At 42.2% G+C, this 26,304-nt stretch overlaps 8 protein-coding genes across 8 annotated transcripts; 3 read left to right on the forward strand and 5 right to left on the reverse strand.

Annotated features, from left to right (window-relative positions):
• Nucleotides 1-119: 119 nt before the first annotated feature.
• On the reverse strand, nt 120-537 carry AK88_05447 (uncharacterized protein; the record flags this gene model as incomplete). The annotated part of the gene is made up of 2 exons (XM_012483049.1): nt 120-385; nt 510-537. The coding sequence occupies 2 exons, from the start codon at nt 535-537 to the stop codon at nt 120-122; spliced, it is 294 nt and encodes a 97-aa protein (XP_012338472.1).
• Nucleotides 538-2,598: 2,061 nt separating this feature from the next.
• Nucleotides 2,599-3,495, forward strand: AK88_05448 (uncharacterized protein; the record flags this gene model as incomplete). Its single annotated transcript, XM_012483050.1, has 1 exon — nt 2,599-3,495. The coding sequence occupies one exon, from the start codon at nt 2,599-2,601 to the stop codon at nt 3,493-3,495; it is 897 nt and encodes a 298-aa protein (XP_012338473.1).
• A 1,681-nt stretch (nt 3,496-5,176) lies between these two features.
• AK88_05449 (uncharacterized protein) lies at nt 5,177-6,934 on the reverse strand (the record flags this gene model as incomplete). Its single annotated transcript, XM_012483051.1, has 4 exons — nt 5,177-5,280; nt 5,534-5,602; nt 5,745-6,702; nt 6,869-6,934. 4 exons carry the CDS (start codon nt 6,932-6,934, stop codon nt 5,177-5,179), a joined length of 1,197 nt encoding a protein of 398 aa, XP_012338474.1.
• A 605-nt stretch (nt 6,935-7,539) lies between these two features.
• On the reverse strand, nt 7,540-11,038 carry AK88_05450 (uncharacterized protein; the record flags this gene model as incomplete). Its single annotated transcript, XM_012483052.1, has 7 exons — nt 7,540-7,689; nt 7,961-8,065; nt 8,194-8,238; nt 8,434-8,485; nt 8,637-8,790; nt 9,220-9,940; nt 10,115-11,038. The coding sequence occupies 7 exons, from the start codon at nt 11,036-11,038 to the stop codon at nt 7,540-7,542; spliced, it is 2,151 nt and encodes a 716-aa protein (XP_012338475.1).
• A 2,482-nt stretch (nt 11,039-13,520) lies between these two features.
• On the forward strand, nt 13,521-14,684 carry AK88_05451 (uncharacterized protein; the record flags this gene model as incomplete). Its single annotated transcript, XM_012483053.1, has 2 exons — nt 13,521-13,586; nt 13,761-14,684. 2 exons carry the CDS (start codon nt 13,521-13,523, stop codon nt 14,682-14,684), a joined length of 990 nt encoding a protein of 329 aa, XP_012338476.1.
• Nucleotides 14,685-17,464: 2,780 nt separating this feature from the next.
• AK88_05452 (uncharacterized protein) lies at nt 17,465-18,819 on the reverse strand (the record flags this gene model as incomplete). The annotated part of the gene is made up of 2 exons (XM_012483054.1): nt 17,465-18,571; nt 18,739-18,819. 2 exons carry the CDS (start codon nt 18,817-18,819, stop codon nt 17,465-17,467), a joined length of 1,188 nt encoding a protein of 395 aa, XP_012338477.1.
• Nucleotides 18,820-20,873: 2,054 nt separating this feature from the next.
• AK88_05453 (uncharacterized protein) lies at nt 20,874-23,862 on the forward strand (the record flags this gene model as incomplete). The annotated part of the gene is made up of 3 exons (XM_012483055.1): nt 20,874-21,765; nt 22,276-22,857; nt 23,462-23,862. 3 exons carry the CDS (start codon nt 20,874-20,876, stop codon nt 23,860-23,862), a joined length of 1,875 nt encoding a protein of 624 aa, XP_012338478.1.
• Nucleotides 23,863-25,650: 1,788 nt separating this feature from the next.
• AK88_05454 (uncharacterized protein) lies at nt 25,651-26,217 on the reverse strand (the record flags this gene model as incomplete). Its single annotated transcript, XM_012483056.1, has 2 exons — nt 25,651-25,891; nt 26,033-26,217. The coding sequence occupies 2 exons, from the start codon at nt 26,215-26,217 to the stop codon at nt 25,651-25,653; spliced, it is 426 nt and encodes a 141-aa protein (XP_012338479.1).
• Nucleotides 26,218-26,304: the final 87 nt, after the last annotated feature.

Consider the following 26,304-nt stretch of genomic DNA (forward strand, 5'->3'; position numbering starts at 1 on the left):
AAAAAAAAAAAAAAAAAAAAAAGGACTCAAATGGCAGTTCAATCGAGTATACACTCATAAACACAACTGTATCCGTTTCTGTAAATCCCATGTGTTCCTTTTGTGTGTGTGTGTGTGGATTACTTTAGAAATCTTTCCATCTGTTGAACTGTGTACTGGTCACTAGAATTTTGCAGAAACATTCTATACTTGTTTGCCTTGTCGTCGTCCGTTCCCATAGTAGCAGAATCCGTGTCTCCTATGAATAAGGCGTCTGATGAAGCGAGGTTGTCCGATTCGCCCACTGGTTCCAGCTTGGCCAAATTGGAAGAACCTTTAGATGCATCCGCCTTCTGCTCCTTGCTTGACGTGTCCGATGCACCTCCGTCCGAGGAGAGCACGTTGTCTGCGGATGAGTCCATCATGAGGGAAGAGAGCGAGGTAGAAGAGGTTATGCGTGAACGAGAGAGCATGTAAAAATGAAATGGCGTGTAATGACTGTCCATGTTACATTCTATCGCTGTTGTTACCTTTATCGGGCGAATTTGAGGCATCCATTGTGGCTAGTAAAAATATTTGGAGCGAAAGGGCTATATGCACAGGTGTTAGCGTAGCGGCCAATGCTTAGGTTAAGAAAAAGTTGGCGTGAATAAATAGACTTAACGATTTGGCAAGAAGAGATAGCACTCAAAGAGTTTATTGCGGTGCACCAGTTTTCATTACGCCTCCGTAGAAGGGGAAAAGAGAATAATTGCAATAGGCAAAAAGGAGTGTTGCACTATGCGTGGTGAGTGATGAATGGTGTAGGTTTTAAAGTGTGACGAGGAAGGAGAAAAGCAAACATTCTTTCGGTAGATTGATTCGTTAGTGCTGTTGTTCAATTTTGTCTTAGTTGGGGCAAGAACAAAAAATGTAACTCAACAGCGTGACACTTCATAACAAATGTTATTTTGAGGTTGTTTGTAGGTGTAGCACAAGTAGCAGGAAAAAGAAAAATAAAAAAAAATAGCTATTATTTTATTTTATTTTGTTTTCAAAATAAAATGTTCATTTATTATACCATTTCCTTAATATGAAAAGAAAAAAGCTTTTTATTATTTTTTTTTCTTTCTGTCTGTTCAGGTAAAATATACAAAAAAAAAAAAAAAAAAAAAAACGGCTAGTTAACTACAGCTCCAAGTGGTAAGGACGCTTGTTTAGACATGCCTCTATTTTTGTTCGCCTCTCGCAAGGACATGCGTTGTGCGCTTAGGAGCGTAGCAAAATGTGTTGTTCTTTAACGACAAGCCACTAGTTAGCTGGAAAGCGGTAGAGCGGCTGGACATGTGCATGTGAGTTCGCGGAGAATGACTTCCTGTTTGCATGTCTGCGTTTTTCCATGCACATGTGGACATGTGCGTTTAGCTGAGCGGACGACATGCTTCGCACATTTTTTCTCACTTTGCGTGCCACTTTCGCTTTGCAACACTTAGCATGGGTTCTAGCACGAATAGTATATTTTTTTTGACAAAGTGCACATTTTGGAGTGAACCCTTTTGTGAATTGTGTGCACATGTGTGGATGACCGCCCCTACGCTTGAACAAACGACAGGTAGGAGTGCGCCATTCGCTTCTACGTGTGCATGTACGGGAAAATGCACACGAAGCGAGAATCCCCGGCTTTTATTAGCTTTCCAGGAGGACAAAAACTGGAATGGCTTCGTTTGTCCTTTTGGCAAATGGTGCAGGAGTTGGGCAGGAACCATGTCATGCAATCTCTTAACCCTTTCATGGGAAGGAAATTGTGTAAAGTATTGGGGCATTTCCGTTTTTTCCTGCATATGGTAATGGGGACAGTCACAACTGCGCGCAGATAGAGGATAGGAGCCGCGTCCCTTTTGAAGCCCATTCTAATTACTTTTGTCCCTTGTGCACATTAACGCGGGGATGAGCCTTCTCTTAGCTGATATGCATAACATGGTTACCGGATGGGCAGGAGGGGGAGACCCACTCATGTGACTGTCAGGTGCACAAATCGATGTCACTACTCTGAGCAGTTACACGAGCGCGGGGCGCTCTCCACAGCATTCCCAAAACATAAACATCAATGGTCTTTATTTCTCAGTTCACTCCAAAGGCATCACTTTAGATTAAGAAAAAAAAAAAAACAAGCTATATTTTATCACGCGCACGGGTTTTTCTTATAAGTGCACCAAGTTTTGTTCGGTGTTTTTTTTTTTTTTTTTAAATTCACCTTGTTTGCATCTTTTTCTACAAAGCTGTGATACACAAAAAATGGTAAGAGGCAAAAAAAACAAAAAAAAAAAGTAAAAGAAAAATAATAGGGCAGAGCGGCTGACTGGCTAACAGGGCACAGTGCGGCAAACAGAACTGAATGTGAAATGTGGAAAGCCCTTGTTGAACCCAATTCGGAATTACTCGGAACGCCTCGCACATGTTCCCCCTAGGGCAAACACACAATTTTAAAGAAAAAAGAGGAGAATGGCTTGGCACGAAGTCAAAAGTCGGCTAAACCCGTTCGTCTTTTAAAGAACAGGTACACACGAAGAAGAGAGCGTATTTACGTATGTACCTACGTGGGCCTGGCCATGGCCTGCCTTGCCCCACTGGAAAGGCGTCATGCAGGGCAAGGCAGGCTTCCAGAGAAACAAACCGCGGGGGGTTAAGAACGAACTGAGTCAGGCACAAATTAACCAAAGAATTAAAAACATCAATTTGACCAAGCGGCTAATATCTTATGAGAGGTACATCAGTGCTGTTCCAAAAGAAGAGAGAAGGGAAGATATGAAAAATGATTGGCACCCGGAGACTCCGCGCATTAACAGGAATCTGAGCTTGTCACAATGGAATAAAGAAATGAAAAAATGGAGGAAGCAGGTACACGCCTGGGGCAACATGTCTGAGGAGGTCCACAGGTACATCTGTAATTTGCCCGCTCTGGAGAAGTATAATTATTTATCCAAGTTAAAATTGCCTGAACTGAGTCAGGTTGAAATAGCAAATGTGAAAAAGAAAAATGAAGAAATTGCAAGTAGGACGTTGAAGAATGTTGTGCAGGCGGGAGATGACCTCGTTGATGAGGGCAACTATGGTAGTGATGGTAGGGGGCACCCACTAACCCCCGACCGCATACTCGATAAGCCGCTTTTTTTTTTGCCTCACAATTTCAATGGCACCATATTGAACAACAAATTTGTTGTTATTAAACGGGATGCCTTAGAGGACTCCCTACACGCGTTGAGGAGAAATTATGAGGGAAAATATCGGCCTCTGTATGAAAAGTATTGTGCATTATATGTAACACCCATGGGTAGAGACAGCAACAAGGAAGAGAAATCCCAAGTGGACGACATTACTGTTTTTGGCAAGAGGGGGACAGATGTATCGCCTAATGATGTGATGAGGACGTACATGGAGCAACAGAAGGGGGAGGCCTGCCAGTACCTTCATCCAGTTTATGTAAAGTATAAGACTAAGAGTGGATACGCAAGGGATAAAATGAAAAGAAGGTTTTAAATGGCAAATGTGCGGAAAGAAACAGGGCAAAAGTGTCTGCTAGGGAAATGTCCCCCTTGAGGAATGTATCATCCATTTTGTAGCACTCAACAAACAGGGTGAACGTCTTATTCTGTTAATGTGTCCACGTTTGGATGGGGAAAATTGCTGTCTGCCTACCTTACCCCTGCGTCTGCATATATTAGGATAAGCATACAGACTTGAAGGAAAAACAAAGGAAAAAAAAAAAGGAAATGTGGAAAATGGAAGCAAGGAGACTCATTTTGTGCGAAGTGAACAATCCATTTATTAAAAACTAGAATAAGAATATAAGCCAAAATGGCAGAAAGAACTACATTATTGTATTCTTCTGTACCCTGCAAAAATGGGAATGCACGAAAAGTGAAATTTCAGCGTTGTGCTGGAAATGTATATGCCCCCGAAAAAAAAAAGAACAAAACGAACAAGTTAGAAAAAACACAGCCCGGTACAATGTTATCATGACCCTTGACTTTCTGCAACGTCCTTTTTTTCAACTTATGCGAATATTATTGATTAGGAGTAGTGTGAAATGTAAGAATAGAAAGTAGTTTCCTCACGTTCATTAGGTGTAGGCAACCATGTACGTATAGCATATGTGTGTACATAATTACATTTTGGGCGTGAATTATTGTGAAAGGGCGAAAAAAGCACATATTGCCATTTTGGAGGTGTGGGATCTCATGATTCAAGTGGAAGCAAAAGTGAAAAATGTGACACTCTAGCTGTGTGTGTGGCTGCGGCGGTTTCTGCCTAGGGAAAGGGTGAAATTATGGCACACCATCTATTTTTCCATTGCGCTTAAGTTGTTACGTATGCCACTTTAAAATATGCTAAAGGACGTAGCGCATGGAAACTCCACCCTCCATTTATCCATTTTCCTTCCGTAGTACAATATGGTCCAGTATTTCCTGTATTGGGAAATTTTCCATGTTCACGTTATTCATCGGCTACATTCGGTAACTTCGATTAGCCAAGGTAGCCACAAGCTTCCCTTCCCCGTACACACTTTCACTGTGTTCGTCCAGCACATATGGAGGAACAGAGGATGTAATATATTATCCGTGCAAATATGCCGTGCTATTTTTGCGTGGAAACCTATCGCATATATTGACTTTCACAATTTGTAAGATATCCTCCTTTTTTTAAGCATATCAGAGGTAAGGTGTAAAACCGTTTCATTTGGCAATGTGGAAGTTTATACGAAGCAGAAAGGAAGCATCAATACGGAAGGAAACAAGAAAGGGAAAATGTGTTACATATTATAAGAATAGGCACTGTATGAATTAACTACGATGATCATTGTGTACTATATATGTTACACATATACGATGTAACAAATAATTATTCGCTATATATACACATAGAATAACAGAAGGACGCATGCTTTTTTTTTTTTGTTTCAAATGCTTTGTCCTTTCATCGTGTCTATGGACCAAATTATTACAGAAACAATCCGCATTATATATGCACACAACATATATATTAGAAAAAACGTAAACCATATTATAATGTACAAAACGGAACAATAACATAAATGCATAAAAAATCATAAGCCATATCATACAACATGTATGCAATATCATATGAGGTTCAATCGAATAAATATATAGAAGCATACAGCAACAGTGTAGTTGCCTGCCTGAAAGTGGCATACACCAAGTTACTTCTGATGGTTCTGGTATTTCGGCTTTCTCCGGTCCCACTCGTAGCTGATCTTGTTCTGCTGAAATTTTGGTCTTTCAAAACCTTCTTCGGCACTTTTGCCTTCGCTTTCGGTAGCAGCACCGGAATAGCCCAAATGAGAACATACTGGTTATACACGCCCTACCTGCCATGGAGGCCAGGAGCATCCCAAATGCAAACTTAACTCCGTCCAAAAGTACAAGCCCAGCTACAGCCCAATATACACCCCACAGGGTAAAGACAAAAGCAACAATTATTGCACACAAAACCAAAATAGGCACAGCGAAGGACTTCCAGTACCTATATATAATAAATGCAGGATCTTTCCGTCTACTAAAGCCTCTTCCGGTTTTGATGTTAACTGCTTCATTCAGCCTCCCGTTCATTGTGCTTCCGGTGCTTCCTGCAATTAGGCATGGAATATGATTCGATGAATATTATATTTCCCCAACGTGGCGTTTGTCTTTGGGGCGGAAAAAGAGGCACATACAGTGTTCGCGAAAAATTTTATTTTCTGTCCTCGTGTTTGCGCATATCCGTTTTACCCTTCAATGAGAATCGTTTGTATTTCTCTCTCGTTCCCTCACCTTGTACTTTATTTCGTAAGTCACATGAGGAACCCCCTGATCCAACGTTGACATCTAATTTTCTGAGCATTTTGCCCGAAGAGGTGTTCTCAAAAAACTCTCCACTATGTGTGCCGGACAATTCATTTGGTGGTCCTAATTTATCAATGTAATTGTCAACTTCATCATCTACATCCAATCCTGCTGTAGTAGAAAGTCTTTTATCCTTATTATGATATTCTGATGATTGAACCATGCTGTTTTGTTCTTCCAGATCATTATAATCCAGTTTTTCGAACAGACTGTCCGTGCTGTCAATGGTCATGGATTCTGTAATTTGCTGGCTTCTGTTAGAATCATCGTTATTGGCTGCTTCCTGGAATATACTGTCCATGCTGTCAGCATTTGCAGAGTTATGCACTTTGTCCTTATTATTAAAAATATCATCGGCTCCTTTCTCGAATATACTATCCATGCTGTCAAAGAGCATGGACGCGCTAACGCCCTGATCAACGTCGTTACCATGATCACTTCGACCTTCAAGCAGAGTCTCCATGCTACTGAACCTCATGGATCCTCCAAACTTTTCCTTGCCTTGATGATCATCAAAATTATTCAAATTTAAGGATTCGTTGGATTTGTCCACGTTACCACGATCCATCCTACTTTTCGACTTCTTCCTTGAACTGCCACCAGAATTGCTCCTTTTAGATCTTGGGTTAGAGCTGTCATTATATTTTGTTACATCGGAACGGTCCTGCAGGTAGGTTTCGCCATTTGTATTCACTGAACCGATGCACTGTTTCCTGAACAGACTATTATTCTGTTGTAGTAGTGCTTCTACATTAGTTTCACCCATTAATAATCTGCTAATCCTAACAACCAAGGTATTATTCTGGCCAGTTGAATGATTCCATGATGTGCTTAGTTCATTTACCTAACATAAAAAAAAGGGAAAGGATGTGTTTCAGGGGTTATGCAATGCACAGGTATTTACATAAAATAAAGAAAGGTTAAAACGTTTTAAGCTATCAGTAACACGAGTAAAAGAATAATCATAAATGGGAATGCCCATTCTACGGAAGCGTTCATCATTGTCGTACGTTTTCGGTATATTGCCAGGAGTATAGTATGAAGCTAAATAGGGAACGTTTAACAGGGAACATCATTTTGTTTGTTGTTTTCCCTTTAGTGTAGACAATGTTACAACTGGCTATATATTCTTTTTTTATATATATGTAGCAACTATAGGATTATTAGTTTTTTCAACATCTATGTGTGCTCATTTATGCGGGTACTTCTTTTCTTTGTCAACAGGAAATACTAGTGGAATCGTTTGAGTATGTAATATGCTCTGCATTATCATGAGTTTAGAAATATTGATTAAATGAACAATTAATATATACAATAGTGTATGTAAGGCATGGGGTAATGCCTCAAAAACAGGGCAGGACCCATTTTAATATATATTGTATGCATTAAAATCTAATTGAAAAATGGTTAGTTATTTTAAAAAAAAACAAGTATGCATTTTTCAACTATATCATACTTTTGCCGGTGGAGTAGGAAGAAATATTTGTATATTTTAAAAAAAAAAGTTCTATGTATGCACTTACATCTTATTGTTTTAATTTGATTGTATAAAGAATGAAAGGAATGGTTGAAAAGACTCAGTATGGTTTTTTGTATATATTAAACAGGATGGAATTTTTTCGGGCTCAGGGGGCTTTAGGTTTAAGCATTTTTTTCTGTTCAAAATGATAGGGCATTTTATTTAAAATATTTTAGTAAAATGTTCATCATAAAATTTATAAATCTGTGAGCCCTTAGAATGATAGAAAGTAATATCGTAAAAAATATTAAAATACAGAATATTGAAATGGAAAATATAAAAATGTATATCATATGGATGTAGGAAATATTCCTGAGGAACAGAATAATGCAGAAAATATTATTACGGAAAATGCTGTTGTATGTAATATAAAATTTAGGTGTTACATGAAATAGTTACTCCGGCATATTTCCTTGAGAGTTGCTAACATAACAGAGGTCAGGAATTTGAGTCAATGTCTTTTCTGGTTTTTTTTCCGGTTCATGTGGTATATAAGAGCTTATGTTATTTCGGCATTTACCATATGCGAAGCAGAAAATATTTATCAGTTATGTGACAATTTACTTTTGATCATATGCAATACATTTATATTGTCTCGTTCCATACTTTCAACATTACTGTATGTTACAAAATTAGAAAAATATGTTAATTTACCTAAAACATATGCATTATTTAACATGAAGATTTTCTTTACGAAAAAAGGAAATGGAAAGAACACCCTACATAGTGTGTGCATATTATTGTACATGTACATCATACTTGCTCCCGACAATGATGCTGATTAGCTCACTGGGACACGTTAGCAAAACCTATCACGTCCAATAGAATGAGAACGCGGCACACCAGGACAGGGTGCTGGCTCTACTGGGAGTGCAGGTTCCGAGAGCATTTTTCGTGTAACGTATTGCACTCATAAATTACGTATAATTATATTTTGTGCGGTACACATGATGTAGCCACGGCGAATTTGAAAGTTGCCGTGGAAAAAGGAGGAATGGATCGCCCTCCCTGTTTTTTTTTTTTTCTGTTTTTTTTATAAAAAATAATTACAATTACTATTTTTTTTTTACGTTTATACAAATGTGCAATTTTTAAATTTTCTTGTTTTCTTTAAAGGGACGGAATACATAAATTATTTATTATGATTCGTTGGATGATACATATGTAGATATGCCCGCATTCTGGACATACGTCTCTAGTAGGTTTTGTTTTTTTCCTTGTTTTTTGTGGGGGACATGTTTTCAACTGATGTATCTCACCTGTGCCTGTCCCCGGCTGCTCCCGGCGCTGCGGCGGGCGGCGATTTGTCTCCCTTATCCTGCTTGTCAGCCTTTTTCTCTCCTGTGTTCTCTACTTTCTTCTCATCTTTCTTCTCGTTACTCTTCCTTTCTGCCTTTTTGTCATTGGTCTTAGCTACAATAAGAAAAAAAGACGAAAAGATGATACACAAAGGAAACACGTGGTAGAAAGAAAGGGCGGGACGGTGTGGTACGGTCGGGTCGACTCGGTGGACTGAGTGAAGCGGCAGCAATCGTATGGTGAGGTGGATGGATGGTAGCACTACACTTTTATTTGTCGCCGTCCCTGCTCGCCGATCCGTCATCTTGTCCCTTCTCCCTCATCCGGTGCCTCGTCCTGTCCGTCGCCGCTACCTGCCGTGGCCGCGCCGCTCGCCGTTCAACCCACGTTGGGCAGCAACGTGTGGCAGCGAAGAGGAAGCGGTGTGTTCAGCTGTTCCGCCGTGCGTTGATCGCTGTTGCCCCATGCGTGCGTGTTGTTGTGGCGGCATCCCTACGATTCGTACGGGTCGTGTGGGCCGTATGTTTGTATTCGTATGATTACCTGTAGTTTTGTTAAGTTCCTCATCTATCTTCCCCTTTACGTCCTGAATTACCTTCTCCGTGTCTTCTAGCACTGTCTTCTCCATTGTCGTCACTTCAGTTATTTTCGTTTCGTCCACTTTTCCGCTGCCATCATTCCTGTCCTTCCCTGTTTTATACTCCTTCCAGTCCTTTTCACAAGGCATGTCGCCCTCTATTTTCCCTATTTCTCCCATGAGTCCTGCCTGCATTAACCATTGTACTATGTGTCCATTTAGTACTCCGAGCTGCGTGTGACTACCTTCATAGCCACATTGTGTGCACCTGTTGTCCACAACAGGGCCCGTTAGTGCCCCTGTCCCGAATTCTGACTTCCCCATATTCTGCACAGTTTGCCAGGCATATTCTACACCTCTCTTCCAATTTCCTTCGTTTTTACAATACTTATTCTTCAGCATGTACCCCAATACATTTGCTAGTTCACACCGGAACCTATTGACCATTTCATCCTGACCCTGCTTGTCCGTGTCCTCTTTGTTCGCAAACCACAATACAGTACTGATACCTCTGCATCGCATTATGTCCGCTACCTTTTGCCCTATTGTGTGACCATGTGCGTCTGTGAAATCATCCCAACCATAATTTTCACAGTTTGCGCCTATGCTATCTATGTTGTCCCTATGAGTCTCCATATGTTGCTGAAATTCATCTAACACTTTGTTTAGTTTTTGCAGTTCTTCTAGCTGTATTATGTGTATGAAAATAAAGAAATATTTATGCTTATACTTCAACTACGTGCCTCGCTTTGGGTACATGTATACGCCTGTATTTGCATACGCCTCATGAATAAGTTCTCCCTGCACACCTGAATTCCGATTTCTTTCTATGCGTTCGCTCCCCGTACTACTTTCACTTACACTATAATTAGCTTTAACCAGTAGTCCTGGATGCCCTTTCTCCATTACGTTCTTCCATTCACAATTGTCTTCTTGGGTGTTCCTCGGCTTCCACCGCCCCGTTGACGTCGTCCCCCCCGTCCCCGATGACGGTGGTGATGCCGGTGTCGCCGCTACTGGTGGGGCTGGTGCTGGTTTGGCTGGGCGTTCTGCAGGTGGTCTCGACTGTTCCTCCCTTTGACGTGTCTCCTTGTGGTGTTCCTCTTTTTCCTTTTGTGTTAATATTTTCCCTATACCTTGGCCTATCGCAGAGTTGTCCATTTCTGTCTTTAATTCTTGTATTCCCGTCGTTATCTCCTCCGCCACAACCTTCATTTCGTTCTTTACTTTCTCCTTTAACGCTGTCATCACTTCCTGCTTCTGGCTGTTCCGGGTGGGGCTTAACTGTACATTACAATCTTTCCCTAATATTCCCTCCTTCCCATCATGCAATCTTGTTCTATTCCTATCAAACCACCTGCCCATTATGTCCAGCAATGTCCAATCTTCCGGCCTCTTGCTCCTGTCACCCCCTGGTGCCATATCTGCTTTCTCACATGTAGAATTACGTTCCGCTGTGCCCGTCGTACCCACGAAACCAGATGCTGCGTCAAATGCCCGTGTCCCACCAGCTCCCTCTACACATGTGCTTCCAATTATTCTCTTCATGAATATATTTGTCAGTATACATTTCATATATGGCATTATGCCATCTGCCCCAGTGTTCGCACTCTCTGGGGTCTCACTGGACGCGCCCAATTTAATTCCATGTTTAAAGAATAATGCTTTAAGTGTTAAGTGACATATAGCTATATTCTTCGCATCCAACCTCTTCCCTGGCTCCTCGTCATCGTCGGATGCACCACATAATGTGTGTATCATAAAATCATCATTCTCCCGTTGCATATAATCCTGAAAGGTCCCCCATACTTCCCCTATGCTATTCCAAACAGGTTCCTATAAGTATAGTATGTATTCCATGGTTCCCTATAAAAAATACTCCTTTACCCCCGCTGTATATTATTATATACATAATTAAACGCGCGCCACCCATATATATTTCCTTCCTTATAAAATATATAAGGGGCAAATAATCACAGGGTACGCACTCCGTCTCCAGAGCAGTGCCTAACAGTATTCTAACATATCTGTATAACACCACTCCAGTGTGCTCTCATTCCCTCAGACGCACGGACCTACCTTAAATACATCGTCATCCTGCTTCACCCCTATATCCTTTGTCGCTATATAATCCTCCCATAATACTTTCAAATACTGCCACATGGCTTCTTTCTTATGGTCCTTATTTAGGATGGCAGTGTCCGTGATACTTAGTCAAAGTCCACATTAATTTAGCATTAGCCTTCGGAAACATGTTCCTCTAATAGAAACTTCAGTTGGTGCATACATAAAATATGTTTTCCACCTGTTTACTAAAATCCGTAACAACAACGCTCTTGTGCACAATACCTGCTTAACAACAACACTCGTGAACAATACCCCCCGTAACAACAAACACCACTTGCAAAACAAGTACCCCCCTTAACAACAAATACCCGCCCTTAACAACAAATACCCCCCGTGAAAAACAAATACCCCCTTCTTCTACACTACAACCCAGTGTAACAACGACATCAATTTCTTCTTCCGTCGTTGCCGCCGTCCTTCCCTCGGTCTTCCTCCCACATAATATGTGTGTTCCTGCGTCCGCCCCCCGCTCTCTTCCCGCTCTCTGTGCTCTCTCTCTCTCTGGATCCCGCACTCGAACCCCTTACTCGGCTACTTCGTCGAATCCGTCTTACACTCGGACAATCGCCTTTACCCGGCCACGTTTGCTCGGAGACAATCGCCGTGGTACGCGGACGCGTTGACGGACAAGCGTTGACGGAGAGGCGTTGACGCAGGTGCCTTGACGGGAGACGCGTTGACGGCAGAAGCGTTGACGGAGAAGCGTTGACGGAGACGGCGTTCACGCAGCCGGCAGCCCTGCCCCACCAGTAGAGGCGCAACCGGCAACAGCGGTGGTAACGAAGACGACATCATCTGGTGGTGGTGGTAAAGCTGGTCCCGCTGCTAGGCGGGTTTCCTTTCTACATTTATGTTTTATATGCACACTTTCGTATACGGCTACTTCCCCGCACACATTCACAAACCCGGAAGGCCATACAACCCTGATGTAGGCATAGTCCCCTGTGCATGCACAATCCATGAATTACAGCAATTATAATACTGCGATACCTATGCGACGCTTATTCTTCCAGAATATACATCATTATATTCCATGCTCTGTCGTTGACAAAGTGTACGACCTGATTATTTGTTGGTGTAGTGCCCAATGAACTGCACTCCCCCCTGGTATATTATGCCGCAAGGAAGCATCAAAATGGTTGTCGACGAACTTCCTTTAAATCCGTAACATAATGCGCAAGCCCATATTTTTTTTTTTTGTGTTTGGCACGGTGTATGTGTATTTTTAACCATACTACTGTTATTTTGTGTACTGTTATACGTATCAATGCATTTCCATTAAAATTAAATGAAAACATTTTAGAAAAGGTGGAAAAATGCAAGATAAATGACATTCACAAGGAAAAATGCACACGTAGAAAGTGCTTCATTTTAAACAGAAGAAACAAAAAAAAAAGATCGGTCGGCAACAGGTAAGACTAGATCCTACATTCGCCTGTTCCATATATATACAGCAGGAAGAAAATAGCCATATAATTTCATATAAAAATAGGTAAAAAAGTGCAAATAGGAATAAAATAACAAGCCCGTAACTTGTGCATGTATGAAAAAAACAGGGATAATAAGGTGCATACATGCAAAAAATGCGAAAAATAAAAAAAAACTATAGGTCGCCTCATATAAGATCCATGCGTATAGGGAAAAACGGAAAACAACAAAGCGAAAAAAGGAAAAGAATGAAAAAGAATAATGCTATAAATCTGCAAATATATTAAAAAAAAAAGAGAAAAAACATAATTGCATAATGCATATGTAAGAAAGAACAAAAAATAATTGAATAGTGCGCAAATTATTTGGGAAAAAATAGGAAAAAAAGAAGTCACACAAATCATGCATATGCAACATAACAAAGAAAAAAAGCAAAGGTGCAATCGAATCATTTTTGCGCATCGTAAAAAAGGAAAAAAAGAAAAAAAAATAAGAAACAATCATTCATGTATATATATAAAGAAAAGAAAACAATCGTATAATCCTGGAATGCACAAACAAAAGAATAGCAATGTAGTGTCAACACAAATGCATATAACAATATTCATATAATCCCCTACTTATTAGTAAAAAGATATTTATATATATTTCTTAGGAAGCTCCTTTTAATCTGAAAACAAAAAACAAACAAAGAACAGAAGCAAAGAACAAAATGATGTTCCCTGTCAAGCTTTCCATATTTGGCTTCATATTGTACTCTTTGCGATATCCCGACAACGTACGGCACAATAATTAACGCTGCCGTAGAATGGGCATTCCCATTTATGATTCTGATGTTCTTCGTGCTCCTAACAATTGAAAACGCTTCTTTCTTCCCTTATTTTATCTAAATACCTGTGCATTGCATAACGCCCTCAAGTATATCCTTCCCCCGTTTTTTCCTATATGTTAGGCGAATGAATCCGGCACATCATGGAACCATACGACCGAGCAAAATGACACTGTCGGTGTCAGGATTAGTAGATTACTGACGGTTGAATTGGATATGCAAGCACCACCACCCAATAATACACTACTGCGCAGTCCTGGTAAGGGTCATGATAAAAAGCTCGCATCGGGCCAGAAGCCAGGAAAGTCCGGTAAACCCACATCGAAGGTTGGTGAAGAAGGGTCGTTGCCGCAGTCACCACAGAATAAGGCAAAAACTGAAAAGAAGGACAGGAAGCATGGAGGCAATGCGGTGAAGACTGCAACGGATAAGCAAACACCAGAACAGAATAAACCTCCCGTTAACCCAAGTGGAGTCCCCGTGAAAACCACGGCGCAAGATGGGAAGTCCGGAAAACCAGAAGCTAAGGTTGGATCCGAGGGGATATTAGTAGCTTCAGAAAAGACGGCACAAATTACAGAAACGAGCGAGCAAACTAGGGGACTTTGTAGTACACTAGCGCGAACTATATGTAGGAATAAATGGTGGATCCCCGCTACATTGGCCGTTTTTGGTTTCTACATAGTACTGTTGTATGTAGCCTCGCGATATGATAACGCACAATACATTTTGCCTTCGGTCCTTGGAGTCACGGGGAGCATAGGACTCATGCTGGTGATCATGCTAATTCGTTTCTACTACCGAAGGGGGAAAGCAAAAGTGCCAAAGAAAGCTCTAAAGGACAAAATTACATCAGAGGGAGAGCAGAAGCGTGCAGTACCCAAGAAACCAAATGTACCTAAGAAACCAGAGGTATCTGAGAAACCTGAAGCACCTAAGACACCGGAAGCACCTGAGAAACCCGAAACACATAAGAAACCAGAGACACCCGAGAACCAGCACGCACCTAAACAGGACGGAGAATCGGAGACACCGCAAGCACTTTGAAACCGACGGTGCCTGCGGAATCGAATATACCATCATTATTCTACTTTTGGTAAACAACTGCAATGTTATGGTATGATTCAACACATGTATGAGAGCGATATTTTTGTGTATTATATTCTGTACTATTTGTACGATAGAGTTAATCACATGTTTGTAACTTGCACGTTGTAGTTCCGTGTTCTACATTATAATTTTGGTTTGCACAATTTTCCGAATATACATAGTTTGTATGCATATGTTGTACTGCTTATTGATATAATGAGCTGTTCATGGGTGATACAAGAAAGGACATACACTTTAGAGAGAAAAAAAGAGTATGTCCCTACTTCAATCCATATGTATATAATGCATAAGTATATTGTGCCCTATATATAATATATAATGATTACCATAAGCGCAATATGTATAGTAAGTACTTTCATAATGTATAAAATGTGTTTTTATTTTTCTTCTAATTCAAACAATTTGTGATGAACGTCAGAAATGTCTTCAAAGTTTTAATTATATCCACGACAACACTATCGTTCGTTGCGACAGCATCCATTGTGGCAACATTATCGTCCTGTATGACATTACGTACTATGAAAGCTTTTGTCACGGAAACAACGTATATACCGTGCCTCGTTTTTGTGCGGCTCTCAAATATTGTGGAGCAAAGTATCCACATATAATCCCCTTATATCCATAAATTCCGCACACTCTACATGCATGCCCGCTCCACACTCGTCGTCGTAGCTACTGCTGCCGTCGTCGCCGCTCCATCCGACCCTCCAGCCCAGGCACAAATAGTTGTCGCCGTTCTTATATGTAAAAGGGGCATATCTAATCTTGTGGTCACTATCTTTCTCACTCTTATATCTAACTTAAAACCAGTACAGTGTTATTCCACTTGCGGCATTCCATAATCCGGTGTATACAATTTGACGCCATTACAACGTTAAAACGGCGACATTATTGATGAGCCCGTGTTGAAATTGGGAAAAATGTTGACCCCTTTAGTCAACTTTTACGTCGTACAATATGTACCAACAATGGGTTATCCGGGGTTCTTATGCACTTTCTCTTATTCTTTATTTATATTATTGCGCATATGTATACTTCATGTAATTTATATGTACATACCTAGGTAAGAATAGTATATTTCGTACGCAATTGATTTTACCAGTATTCATCATTAACCGATGAAGAAAAGTATTACACGCATAATCTATACACCTACATGTGGAAGAAGAGAAAATAGTATTTCTGTAGTTCATACATATAAACACGCAACATATCGCCCTTTCTAGCATTTTCTAAAGGCAAAAGAAGAAACAAAATGACGCTGCTTGTGAAATTCTATATATTTATTCTCGTCCTGTGTTTTGGGCAAATCGCTGACTGTGTGTGGCAGAAACAAGTGCATTTTGGAGCAGTTACCACATTTGTTGTGATAAGCTGCTGACTCCTTCAACACAACTATAAACCTATCACCCGTCCACTCATTTGCACATTCTACATCATTCTATATACACCATAACAAACCCATGTATTCCCGTTGTTGTTTGTGTTAGGCGAGTACAATAGGCACATCATTGGGCAATGGAACAAGCCAATATGACACGATAGATGGGACTACCGTTGGAACGACCATCGTGTCGTTGAGTGATGGAACGCATGTACGGCAACGGGGTCAACGTAATTTTTACGATGGTCAGTCTACGGGTGCACCGAAGAACAGGGTGTTCGATGATATGCGTAAGAAGTTAACATCCAATGTCCCAATAAAGGAGCCACGACATGTAAAGACGAAGCCACAGGGTGCAACAGCGCACAACAAGCTCAATGAACTTTGGCAGAAATTTCCACGTTGTAAAATGGGCAGACAAGCACGGTTAAAACTCATATTAGTCTCCTCAGTTCTATATCCATTATTTGTGTCCGAAGTAGGAGGACACATGTTGACTGTGATGTTTTATTTGTTTAGTGGAGGAAGCGGTTTTGTGCCGTTCATGACCAGGTACGGACTTTCCATGCTGATTCCAATTATCTATTCCTGAGTGCTAGTATGTTTCTGGTGCTCGAAGTAGGGAAAATGTATAGTAAACAGAATTTGCAAGGACGAAACTCGCACAGAAACGGAAAAAAACGAAGGAGAAGTAAATAAGAACCCGGAAGCACCTAACGAGGCAGGAGAATCCGAGAAACAGGGAGGACCTGAGAGGCAGGAAGCACGCGGGAAATTAAAAGTACCGTGGAAACTGAAATTACCTAAAAACCCATAAGTATGTGCCGTATTATATTTGTGGTAGACTATTTCGACGTTATGATATCTTATTCGTCTATGTCATGGATCGACCTTTTTAATGATGTTGTATACTGCTTGTGTGATATGGCTTACTGTTGCTTTATAGCATGTATCCAATAGTCCTGTTTTGTACACTATAATTTTTGTGTGTACATGTATCCGAATATATATGTATGGTTGCTTCAATATGTTGTACTGTTTATGCATATTATCAGATGTTTGTTGCATATTATGAAAAGAGGGAACGTAGTTCCAAGGGCAATACACTCCACTACATTTTATCTGTTTATATATACCCTATGTCCTATATATAACAAACATTATATTATGATTACTCTGGATGCAACATATGGCAAGTATTTTCATAAAATGTAACGTTTTTTTTTTTTTTTTCTTAACACTCCCACAATTGTGGCGCTGCATTAATATGCCCCCCTTCTCCACCCGTAAAAATGTTGCACCCCGTGGGGGAAATGCTCCCCCCCCCGTTCCGCTACCGCTGCAGACTCATCACCGCTACACACTCGTCTACACTGCATTCTGCGAACGGTACGCTCCTCACTGATCGCCACTCATATGCGTTCGCTCCGCCAGCGCTCAACGTCAGCGAAGTCGTTTGCTGTGCTGTTCCGCCGCGTGCGTTGTTTTTGTTCCCCCGCGTGTGCGTGTTGTAGCCGTTGCGTTCTTGTGGCGGCATCCATATTCGGCAGTATGAGTAGTGGCCGTATGATTCGTATGCGGCCGTGTTCGTGTGCGTGCCGTATTCGTGCTTTTTCCCATCGGTCTTACCTGTCGGTTCCCCTGGTGGTGTTGCCGGCACAGTAGCCGCCGTGGAGGGTTTAGTGGGCGCGGACTCCGACGTCCCGGATGGTGATGACGATGAAGATGTTGATGTTGTTGATGATGATTCTGCCGCCACTGGCGGTTGTGCCTGCAGAGTTTTGCGCCCCTCCTTAATGTCTTGAACTTGTTGTTTCAAGCTGGTCATCTGCTGCAAAACTTCTTCCTTTATGTTGTCCCCGCTAATGCTATTCTTTGCTGTGGCTCCCGGTTGTTTCCTACGTTTGCACGGCGCTTTTTGTTCTATTTGTTGTATTTGCTGTGCTATATATTCATTGCCCTTGAGCCATTCTCTAATTTCCCCGCCTACATTCTTTTGCCCAATCTGCGTACGATCATACTCCTGCCAATAGCATACGTTGGCAACCATATCTGTGGCCGCAAAAGTCGGCTCCTGTTCGTTCATTATGTGAAGTGCATACTCCACACCTGTCGTATCCCCACAGTTTATTTCTAGCAAGTAATACATATATATACTTACTATGGCACACTTGACAAATTGCCGCAGTGGATTGTCCGGCCCCCAGTCATTGTCCGCATGCATGGTGCTACCCGTCCACCCATTCTTGAAATATAGTGCCGCCATCATTAATCTGCACATAGTTCTCTCTTTGTCGTGCGCGCGCATTATATAGCGGTCGCTGTAGGCAGCATCATTACACGATGTAGCCCAAGTGTCCATAAGACCATCCTGCTCAAATCTTTCCAAGAACTTTACAAATGCCTCAAGTACGGTTATAATGTCATCCCATAACTTCGTCTAAGATGTAGAAAACAAAAGGCAAGGGCCGCATGTACTATATGCATATATATGTGCGTACTGAAAATTACAGTTCATTGGAGGTGCCCTTGTCTGAACTCTGTACTCATAGTGCCATACAATATATGCGCACTCTATTCCATCCTTTACACTTAAATTTGCCTTACATTCAACTGTTCCTGGTTCCATATTCCTCTTCTCTCTGCCCAATCTCGAATTAGATGAGCCCAATGTTTGTGCTGTGCCATATTGTTCCTGCTATAGACAGTTATATGAATATGATTTGATTCACATTTGCGCGTCACTCCTGGTTCTTTCCAAAAATTAGCATCAAGATATTCTAGTCTTCCCGTTTCCTACTATACATATGGTCGTTGTTGCCTTGTTATAACTACTTTCCCCGTGTAATAAAAGATTACTCCTCATCGTTCAAAAACTATATCAGCCTTGACCATGTAAATGCTACCCGCAAGTTATGTATACGTATATTGAAGAAATAAGCACACAAAAAGGAGAAAAAAAGAATAAAAAGAAAACGAACAACAAAGAAAACAAAAAGTGAAACAGAAGAAAACAGAACAAAAAAAAAAAATATAAAAAAATAAGAAAAAAGAGGAGAACAGATGAAAACACTTATTTGCCTTCTTCGACAAAGTGCGACTACTACTACTACTACTACCGCGTTCATTAACAACAACAACAAGCAAAAATATACACACACCCCGTTCTCCGTCAACGCCTCTTCCGTCAACGCCTCTCCGTCAACGCTTCTCCGTCAACGATTCTCCGTCAACGCCTCTCCGTCAACGCCTCTCCGTCAACCCCTTTTCCGTCAACTGCTTATGGAAGTCGTGATAAATACACAAACAACTACTTCTTCTTAGGCGGCCTTGTTGCTGTAGAAGAAAGGAAAAAAAAAAAGTACTACACTACACTACCTTACACACAACGCATCATGAATACCACCCCCACTCCCTTCTCCACTAAACGCCCTCACACACTGTCTCTCTGTGCGTATACTAATCTAACCACGTCAATTTGCCCTCCTCGCTGCGTCCTCGTAAACGGATTGTCCGAGTGTAAGAAAGGAGGAGGATTGTCTCTCCGAGCAAACGCGGCCGGGTAAACCGCATTGTAGCCGAGTGCAAGAAGGAGGAGAGATTGTCTCTCCGAGCAAACGCGTCAACCCACGCGGCCAAGTGTAACAACGACTCGACGACGGATTGTCCGAGCCTAAGAAGGAGGAGAGCTTGTCTCTCCGAGCAAACGCGGCCGCGTAAACCGCATTGTAGCCGCGTGTACGAAGGAGGAGAGATTGTCTCTCCGACCAAACGCGCACGGGTAAACGGGATTGTCGACGAAGTAGCCGAGTGTAAGAAGGAGGAGAGATTGTCTCTCCGAGCAAACGCGCTTCGACCAACGCGGCCGAGTGTAAGCACGATTCGACGCAGTAGCCGAATAAAGAGGTTCGATTACGGCGTTCGAGTAAACGATTCAACGACGTAGCCGCGGGAAGGACGGCAACGACGGCAACAACGACGGAAGAAGACTTTGATGTTGTTGTTGTTCGTTTTAGGTGTACGCACAGAGACACAGTGTGTGTGCATGCGTTTAGTGGAGACGGGGCGTTGTTTTTACGGGGTGGTATTGATGACGCGTTGTGTGTGTACGGTAGTGTAGTGTAGTACTTTTTTTCCTGTCCTTTTTTTTTGGTTCTTTTTTTTTTTTCTTGTTTCCCTTGTTTGATTTCTTTTTTTCCTTCTTCCAAATCCCACGATTTATAGGGTGTGTGATTAAATTCAGATAGGGCATAGTTCGTGCATGGGACATGTTTCCGCAGGCACCCTATACTGGAAGACATGTTCCATTCCATATGAAACTAAATAATACGTAATAGAATATTGTGTCCATATTATACTCAAGCCGTTATCTGAGAGATAATGCTTTCATCCGTTGGAATCTATTGCTGCATCCTAGTGACAATATGTCGTATGACACGTTAGCGGCTTTATTATTACATTATGTGAAAACACGGGGTATAGTCAACACGGAGGACTATAAGGTATTTTATTAAGATTAAGACCGCGGCGCGTAGTGTAATTATAACCGCCTCTATATACGATAGTATATATACACGCCTGTGTATATATTGTACGAATGCGACCGTGCACTAATTCTATATTAATCATACAATGGGAACATACCGTACGTGCAGCACGTACAATAGTATGTGTACATATGAATATGGAAGAGCAAGCTAATGTGGCCAATTATGCACACACATATATGTTCCTTGTGCACCATGCAGAAAAGCTTATGGAACGATATGAAAGCGCTACTCGACGAATTTGTGAAATATATGCACGATGAGGACCTAGACGCCCTTGCAGCCAATTGTTTAAACCAGGGTTACAAGCGTCCGACCGGGGGCACAGGAACGGCCATAGCTAACGTGGGCGACAGGATTATGTGCAGACTCATGTCACGAGCATTATTTTTCATGAATGGGTGGGGTAGACAGTCTACGAAGGGGGCAAATACAGACCCTAAGAATGCACAGTTGAAGGAACATATAAGGTGCGCAATAGTAAATATATTCATGTACATATTGAACGAATCTCCATGCAAAAGTGCAATGGGTGTATATTATGCATGGTACACAATGAAAGAGATGGAGCCAGAGCTAGGGGGTGGTTTAATAACCACAGGTAAATGTGAACAGGCACAGTTTCAAAACATAAAAAGCGAGGAATTCGACATGGAGCAAATGATTAAGAACTGGTTACAGACCAACAAGACGTTGACTGAAAAATTTAAAGGTCCAGAAGTACAACGCATATGTACGAAAGGGATACACGAACTTGGGGGGGCCACACCCAGTAAACAGGGAGCTAATGCACAAATTGAGATGACGGATGCGGAAAAGTCAGTTATAGAGAAATTAGGCAAGGGGATGAAGATACTGGTTGAGGGGGTAAAGAAGGCGGTAGAGAAATGCGAGCGGGAAGATGGGAAATGCATGGAGTCTATCCAACCGGTCTCCCGTAGCACTCGAGGGAATGCCGACAGTAAGGCCAGAGTAGGGAACTCTGTCGACAGCGGTACACCAGCGCTATCTGGTAACGTAGGTGGCAAAGAACCGGCCAAACCCGCCACGACGATTACTGAGCCGGCAACACCGCAGGCACCGGCAGGTAAGGACCGATGGGAGAAAGCACGAATACGCCCCGCACACGGCCAAATACGCGTACGGCCGCACACGAATACGCGGCCGCATACTGCCGAACATGGACGTCTCCGCCAACAACAACACGCACACGGCCAAAACACGCGCACGCGGCGGAACAGCGCATTCGCTTCCCTGGGCTGCCGTTCGTTTAGCCCAGCACACCGGTGGCCACGACGGCAGCGACAGCGGCGGTGTGCGGTGGCCAATGTAGAGGAGTGTGGAGCGAACGAGATGACGGCGACAAATAAAAGTTGTACGGCTCCCATCGAGCCCAAGTTCACCGCGTACGCAGTCCACCGAGTGCGCCCGGCTTTATTCCTGTCTTTGTCCTCTTCTAACACCGTGCACTCTGTCTAACACCGTCCGCTTGCTGCCGCTACCTGATCGAACCGTCCCGGCCCCTTCTTTCTGTACCACTTGTGTTCTTTTTTTTTTATCATCTTTTCGTCCATATTTCTTCCGTCTTCATTTACAGCGAACAGCAAGGACAAGGACCAGGTGGCCGGATCATCCGCAGATACTAACACACAGAAGCCTGCGGCAGCCGCAGGATCACAGGGGACCGGACAGGCAACACCATCCTCCTCAACACCACAAGCATCTGGGCCCGGATCACCAGTAGGAAGGGTAGATGAATCCGCCACAGACAACGAGCCACCTAAGGCAGCGCCTCCGCCATCACCGTCACCATCAGTACCACCATCAGCACCTGCACAGGACAACACGGGAGGAAAAGGGGGACCAGATCAATCGACAGAACAAACACCCGGGAACACAGCAACTACACAGGGTGTCAGTCCTAAACCGAGCACTGAAACTTCAGGTAAGGAAGATCGGACCAGTACGAATAGTAACGGTCCACATGATGATGATAAACCCGTCAACGTTATTGCAATAGGGGCAACGCGCCAAATAGAGGTAGTCACTGGCAGTACATCCTCCTACCAGACTCCTACCACTGAAGATATTGAGCAGCTTGAGAGGAGATACAAAGATTATAATTCTCCTGTCCCTGAGCCAGGTACAGAGAAGTATAAGAATAATGATCCTCCCGCCGGTGTATCCCCTGTAATTACACTGTACTAGGGATTACTCCCTACAGGGGCACTTTATGTGCGAGGCATCCCGCGAGTGGAATATTAGGAAGCATAAACCACAACAAAAAAAAAAAAAAAAAGAAACAACAACTTTTCCGGAGAGACAGGGAAACAGAACACGGACAGCGACAAACCAAACGTCGAATGAGAGTGCGCGCCGGCGCGATGGGTCGGCCGCCGGTTGTAGACGTAGACAGGTAGACGTCGACGTAGATGCAGACACACACTGTCTGTGTGTTGTGTTGTGTGGGACAGAGACAGTCTTTTCGCGGGGTGGCACCCTGCCACCATGTCCCCGTGCTTCCCTGCCCCGACGCCATTCCCCGCCGTTCCGTCCTTCCTGCCTTCGTTCCCGTGGCACCAATGGTGCCGACCGCGTAGTCAACCATCCAGAGACGGTGATGTCGTGAAACGACGGACAACCGCCGTCAATCGTGTGGTCGAACAATGCAGCGACGGACAGCGGGCAAGCGGCAACCGTGGCCAATCTCGCACTGCATAAAGTTCAGTTTCATCATACTTCTTCCTTCCCTTTCCCTGTCTCCCCATTCACCACATGTTCAGGCGATGCCGTCGCCGCTGGTAGCGGCAATGATGACCCCCCTCCTCTGAATCCACCCAAACCAAAACCGAACCCGAACCCAGATCGATCGGGCAGTAGTGGCAGTTTCAGTGATGCCGATTTGGCGGCTGGAGTTTCTGGTGGGGAAACAAAGGCAGGTGCGAGTGGTCAAAAGGATGGTGCACCAGGTGCTGCCGTTGGTGCTATTAATGGTGGTGTTAGTGGTGCAGGGGCTGCTCCTACCCCTGACATCCCTTCCGTTCCGCCCGGCCTCACATGGGAAGATATCAAGCCCTACACCCCCGCGATCATTCCAGCGGTTGTTGGTATTGGCATCATTGCGTGCTTCCTCTGGAAGGTAAGCACAAAACCACACGCAACGCACAATCACGCACAAATATAACCCAGTGGAAAATGGACCAAGCGTTGGCATTTGCCATTCCACTGCTCCATTCCACTGTTCCCAAAAGGAACGCGAAACAACGTTACTATTTGGACTACTTTTATACGGACACGCAGAATACTAATTAAAAAAAAAAAAAAAAACAGCCCTAAAGTTTTAAGCCTGCTAAACACCGGAACTGGGATCCTTACATATTCAACACGGAAACGCCAACCTCGCAATTATTTAAATTTAAGTCCTAAATGTTAAAAATTCTAAACCTCCTAAACGTCCTAAATCGCGTAAAGACCGGAACATTGATCCCTAAACCTTAAAGTCTAAACCTGCTAAAACTTAGAATCCTGAACGCTGAACCATGAACCCTAAAACCTGTAGACAGATAAACATGACCAAATTTTTTATTTTCTTTCGGCTGATCGCGAAGAAAAATTCACCCTTTTTTCGCAAGCTAAAATGTGGGTCACCACAGAGCGGCAACATCTGTTTGAACAATCTCAACAGTAGTATGTATATATTTTTCTGGTTCTATGACATTTCTAGCTATTCAAAAAAAAAATTTTTAATGGACAAATTGTTTTGTATTAGTAGATTGCGCATGTATTGGTACTTTTAATGAGTACGTTGTGCGGCACCGCTCCTTCTCATTTGGTAGTATGAAATAAAGCATACCTATAATTATTTTTTAGTGAGTACACGAACAAATTTTGAAATAATATCGCTCCTTCAAAAGTTCATTAACCGTGTGATGTACTGAATATTTAAAAAATGTTCTTTGTCGAGTTTTATGCCTACACAGGGAGCTGCAGCAAATTAGTATTGTGGTAACACAGCTATTCTTGTGTATAGACAAAATAAGAAGTGTACAAAAAGCGACGCCTAAGTTAAGAGATATGCACGAACAACATTTTAAAACGTAGAGGGGTTCTATTCATATTTCGCATAATGAACAGCAAGTTTGTTCTTTAACACTTCTGATATGTGTGAGTTAGCATCTTTTGGAAAACTTCACATTTGTGCTTGAATCCTGTGCCTTCTCCGCATAATTTGTTTCCTGACAAATATTTGTGTAAGATGTGATAAAAATGAATAATTTATATATAAACATGTATTAAATGTTGAAAATTTGTGGCTTTCATAAGACAAATAATTGTACAGATTCACATAGGAACATATGAAAAGTTTGATATAACTTTATATTTATGTGTTAATGCATGGATATTTCTTAGGAGAAACAATATTTAAGAATATATTAAGAAGTTACTAGAGAATATTTATATATTAAAGAAAAAATCTGTATGAATACATTGAAAAACGCACATAATTGTATAGGATACGTAGAATATGCCATATGGATTGTATCCTTTTTAACATTCCATAAATGAGTAATTAACTATAAGTTATATTCATGAATTTAGTCATTTGGGTGTCTTTTATTTTTTTTATAATATTGTGATATTCTGTTTTACTAATTTGAATCATATACAAGGCCCATTGTATTGATTAATCATACTTTTCATTTTGATAAATACAATACACTCTTTTTTGTATTATTTCTTTTGCATTATACAAAAAACACTTAGACAATATAAGGCTTACCACAATGGGAAGGGAATAAGAAGTCCAATAATTATTGGTATTGCGAGTAATGCATGTGATATCAATCCTATACCATGCTAATATAAACCCCTAAACCTTGATACTATCGGGTTTACAAATTGCGTGCTAAATCCCCCATAGCAGGGATATGGTGAATAAGGATCATTGCCGAGAACAGTGTGAATAGCACCATTAATTACACTCCCTAGTGTGGGTCCTGGTGCTACTGGTGCTGCTTGTGCTGCTGGTGCTGCTTGTGCTGCTGGTGCTACTGGTGCTGCATGTGCTGCTGGTGCTGCTGGTGCTGCATGTGCTGCTGGTGCTGCTGGTGCTGCTGGTGCTGCTGGTGCTAGAGGTTGTTCTGTTGGTACTGCTTGTCCTCCTGGTACTGTGGATGCTGCTGGTCCGGTGGGTACCCCCGGTACTACCGGTACTGCCGGGTGCACCGGTGAAACAATTGGTGTATGATGATGTGAATGGTCAGTCGCACGGCTCCTGCAGGGAGGAATATACAAGGGGGAAAATGGTAGATTATGCATGTAATTGGTAATCGCCGATACATATGTAGTTGTACATGAAGCATAAGGAAATATGGTACTGTGTGGTGGTGTATTCTATTGAACCTGTTAAATCGATCAAATGGCCAATCGTGTCCTCCTGAATTACGTATATATGTATTAATAGAATTGGGATTTCTTGATGCAAAACTGTTCTGAAAGGTGTTGGTACGGTGGTTATGAGGCCCATGTCCATGGTCATGATGACCCTGTCGCAAAGATAATTGTCTGCTCTTTATTAAGTTGTTCCTGGATTTCTCATTTTGTTGACAGGTGCTAGTGTTATAAT

This window comes from Plasmodium fragile (assembly GCF_000956335.1).
Source record: "Plasmodium fragile strain nilgiri unplaced genomic scaffold supercont1.135, whole genome shotgun sequence".
Classification (NCBI taxonomy): Eukaryota; Apicomplexa; class Aconoidasida; order Haemosporida; family Plasmodiidae; genus Plasmodium; species Plasmodium fragile.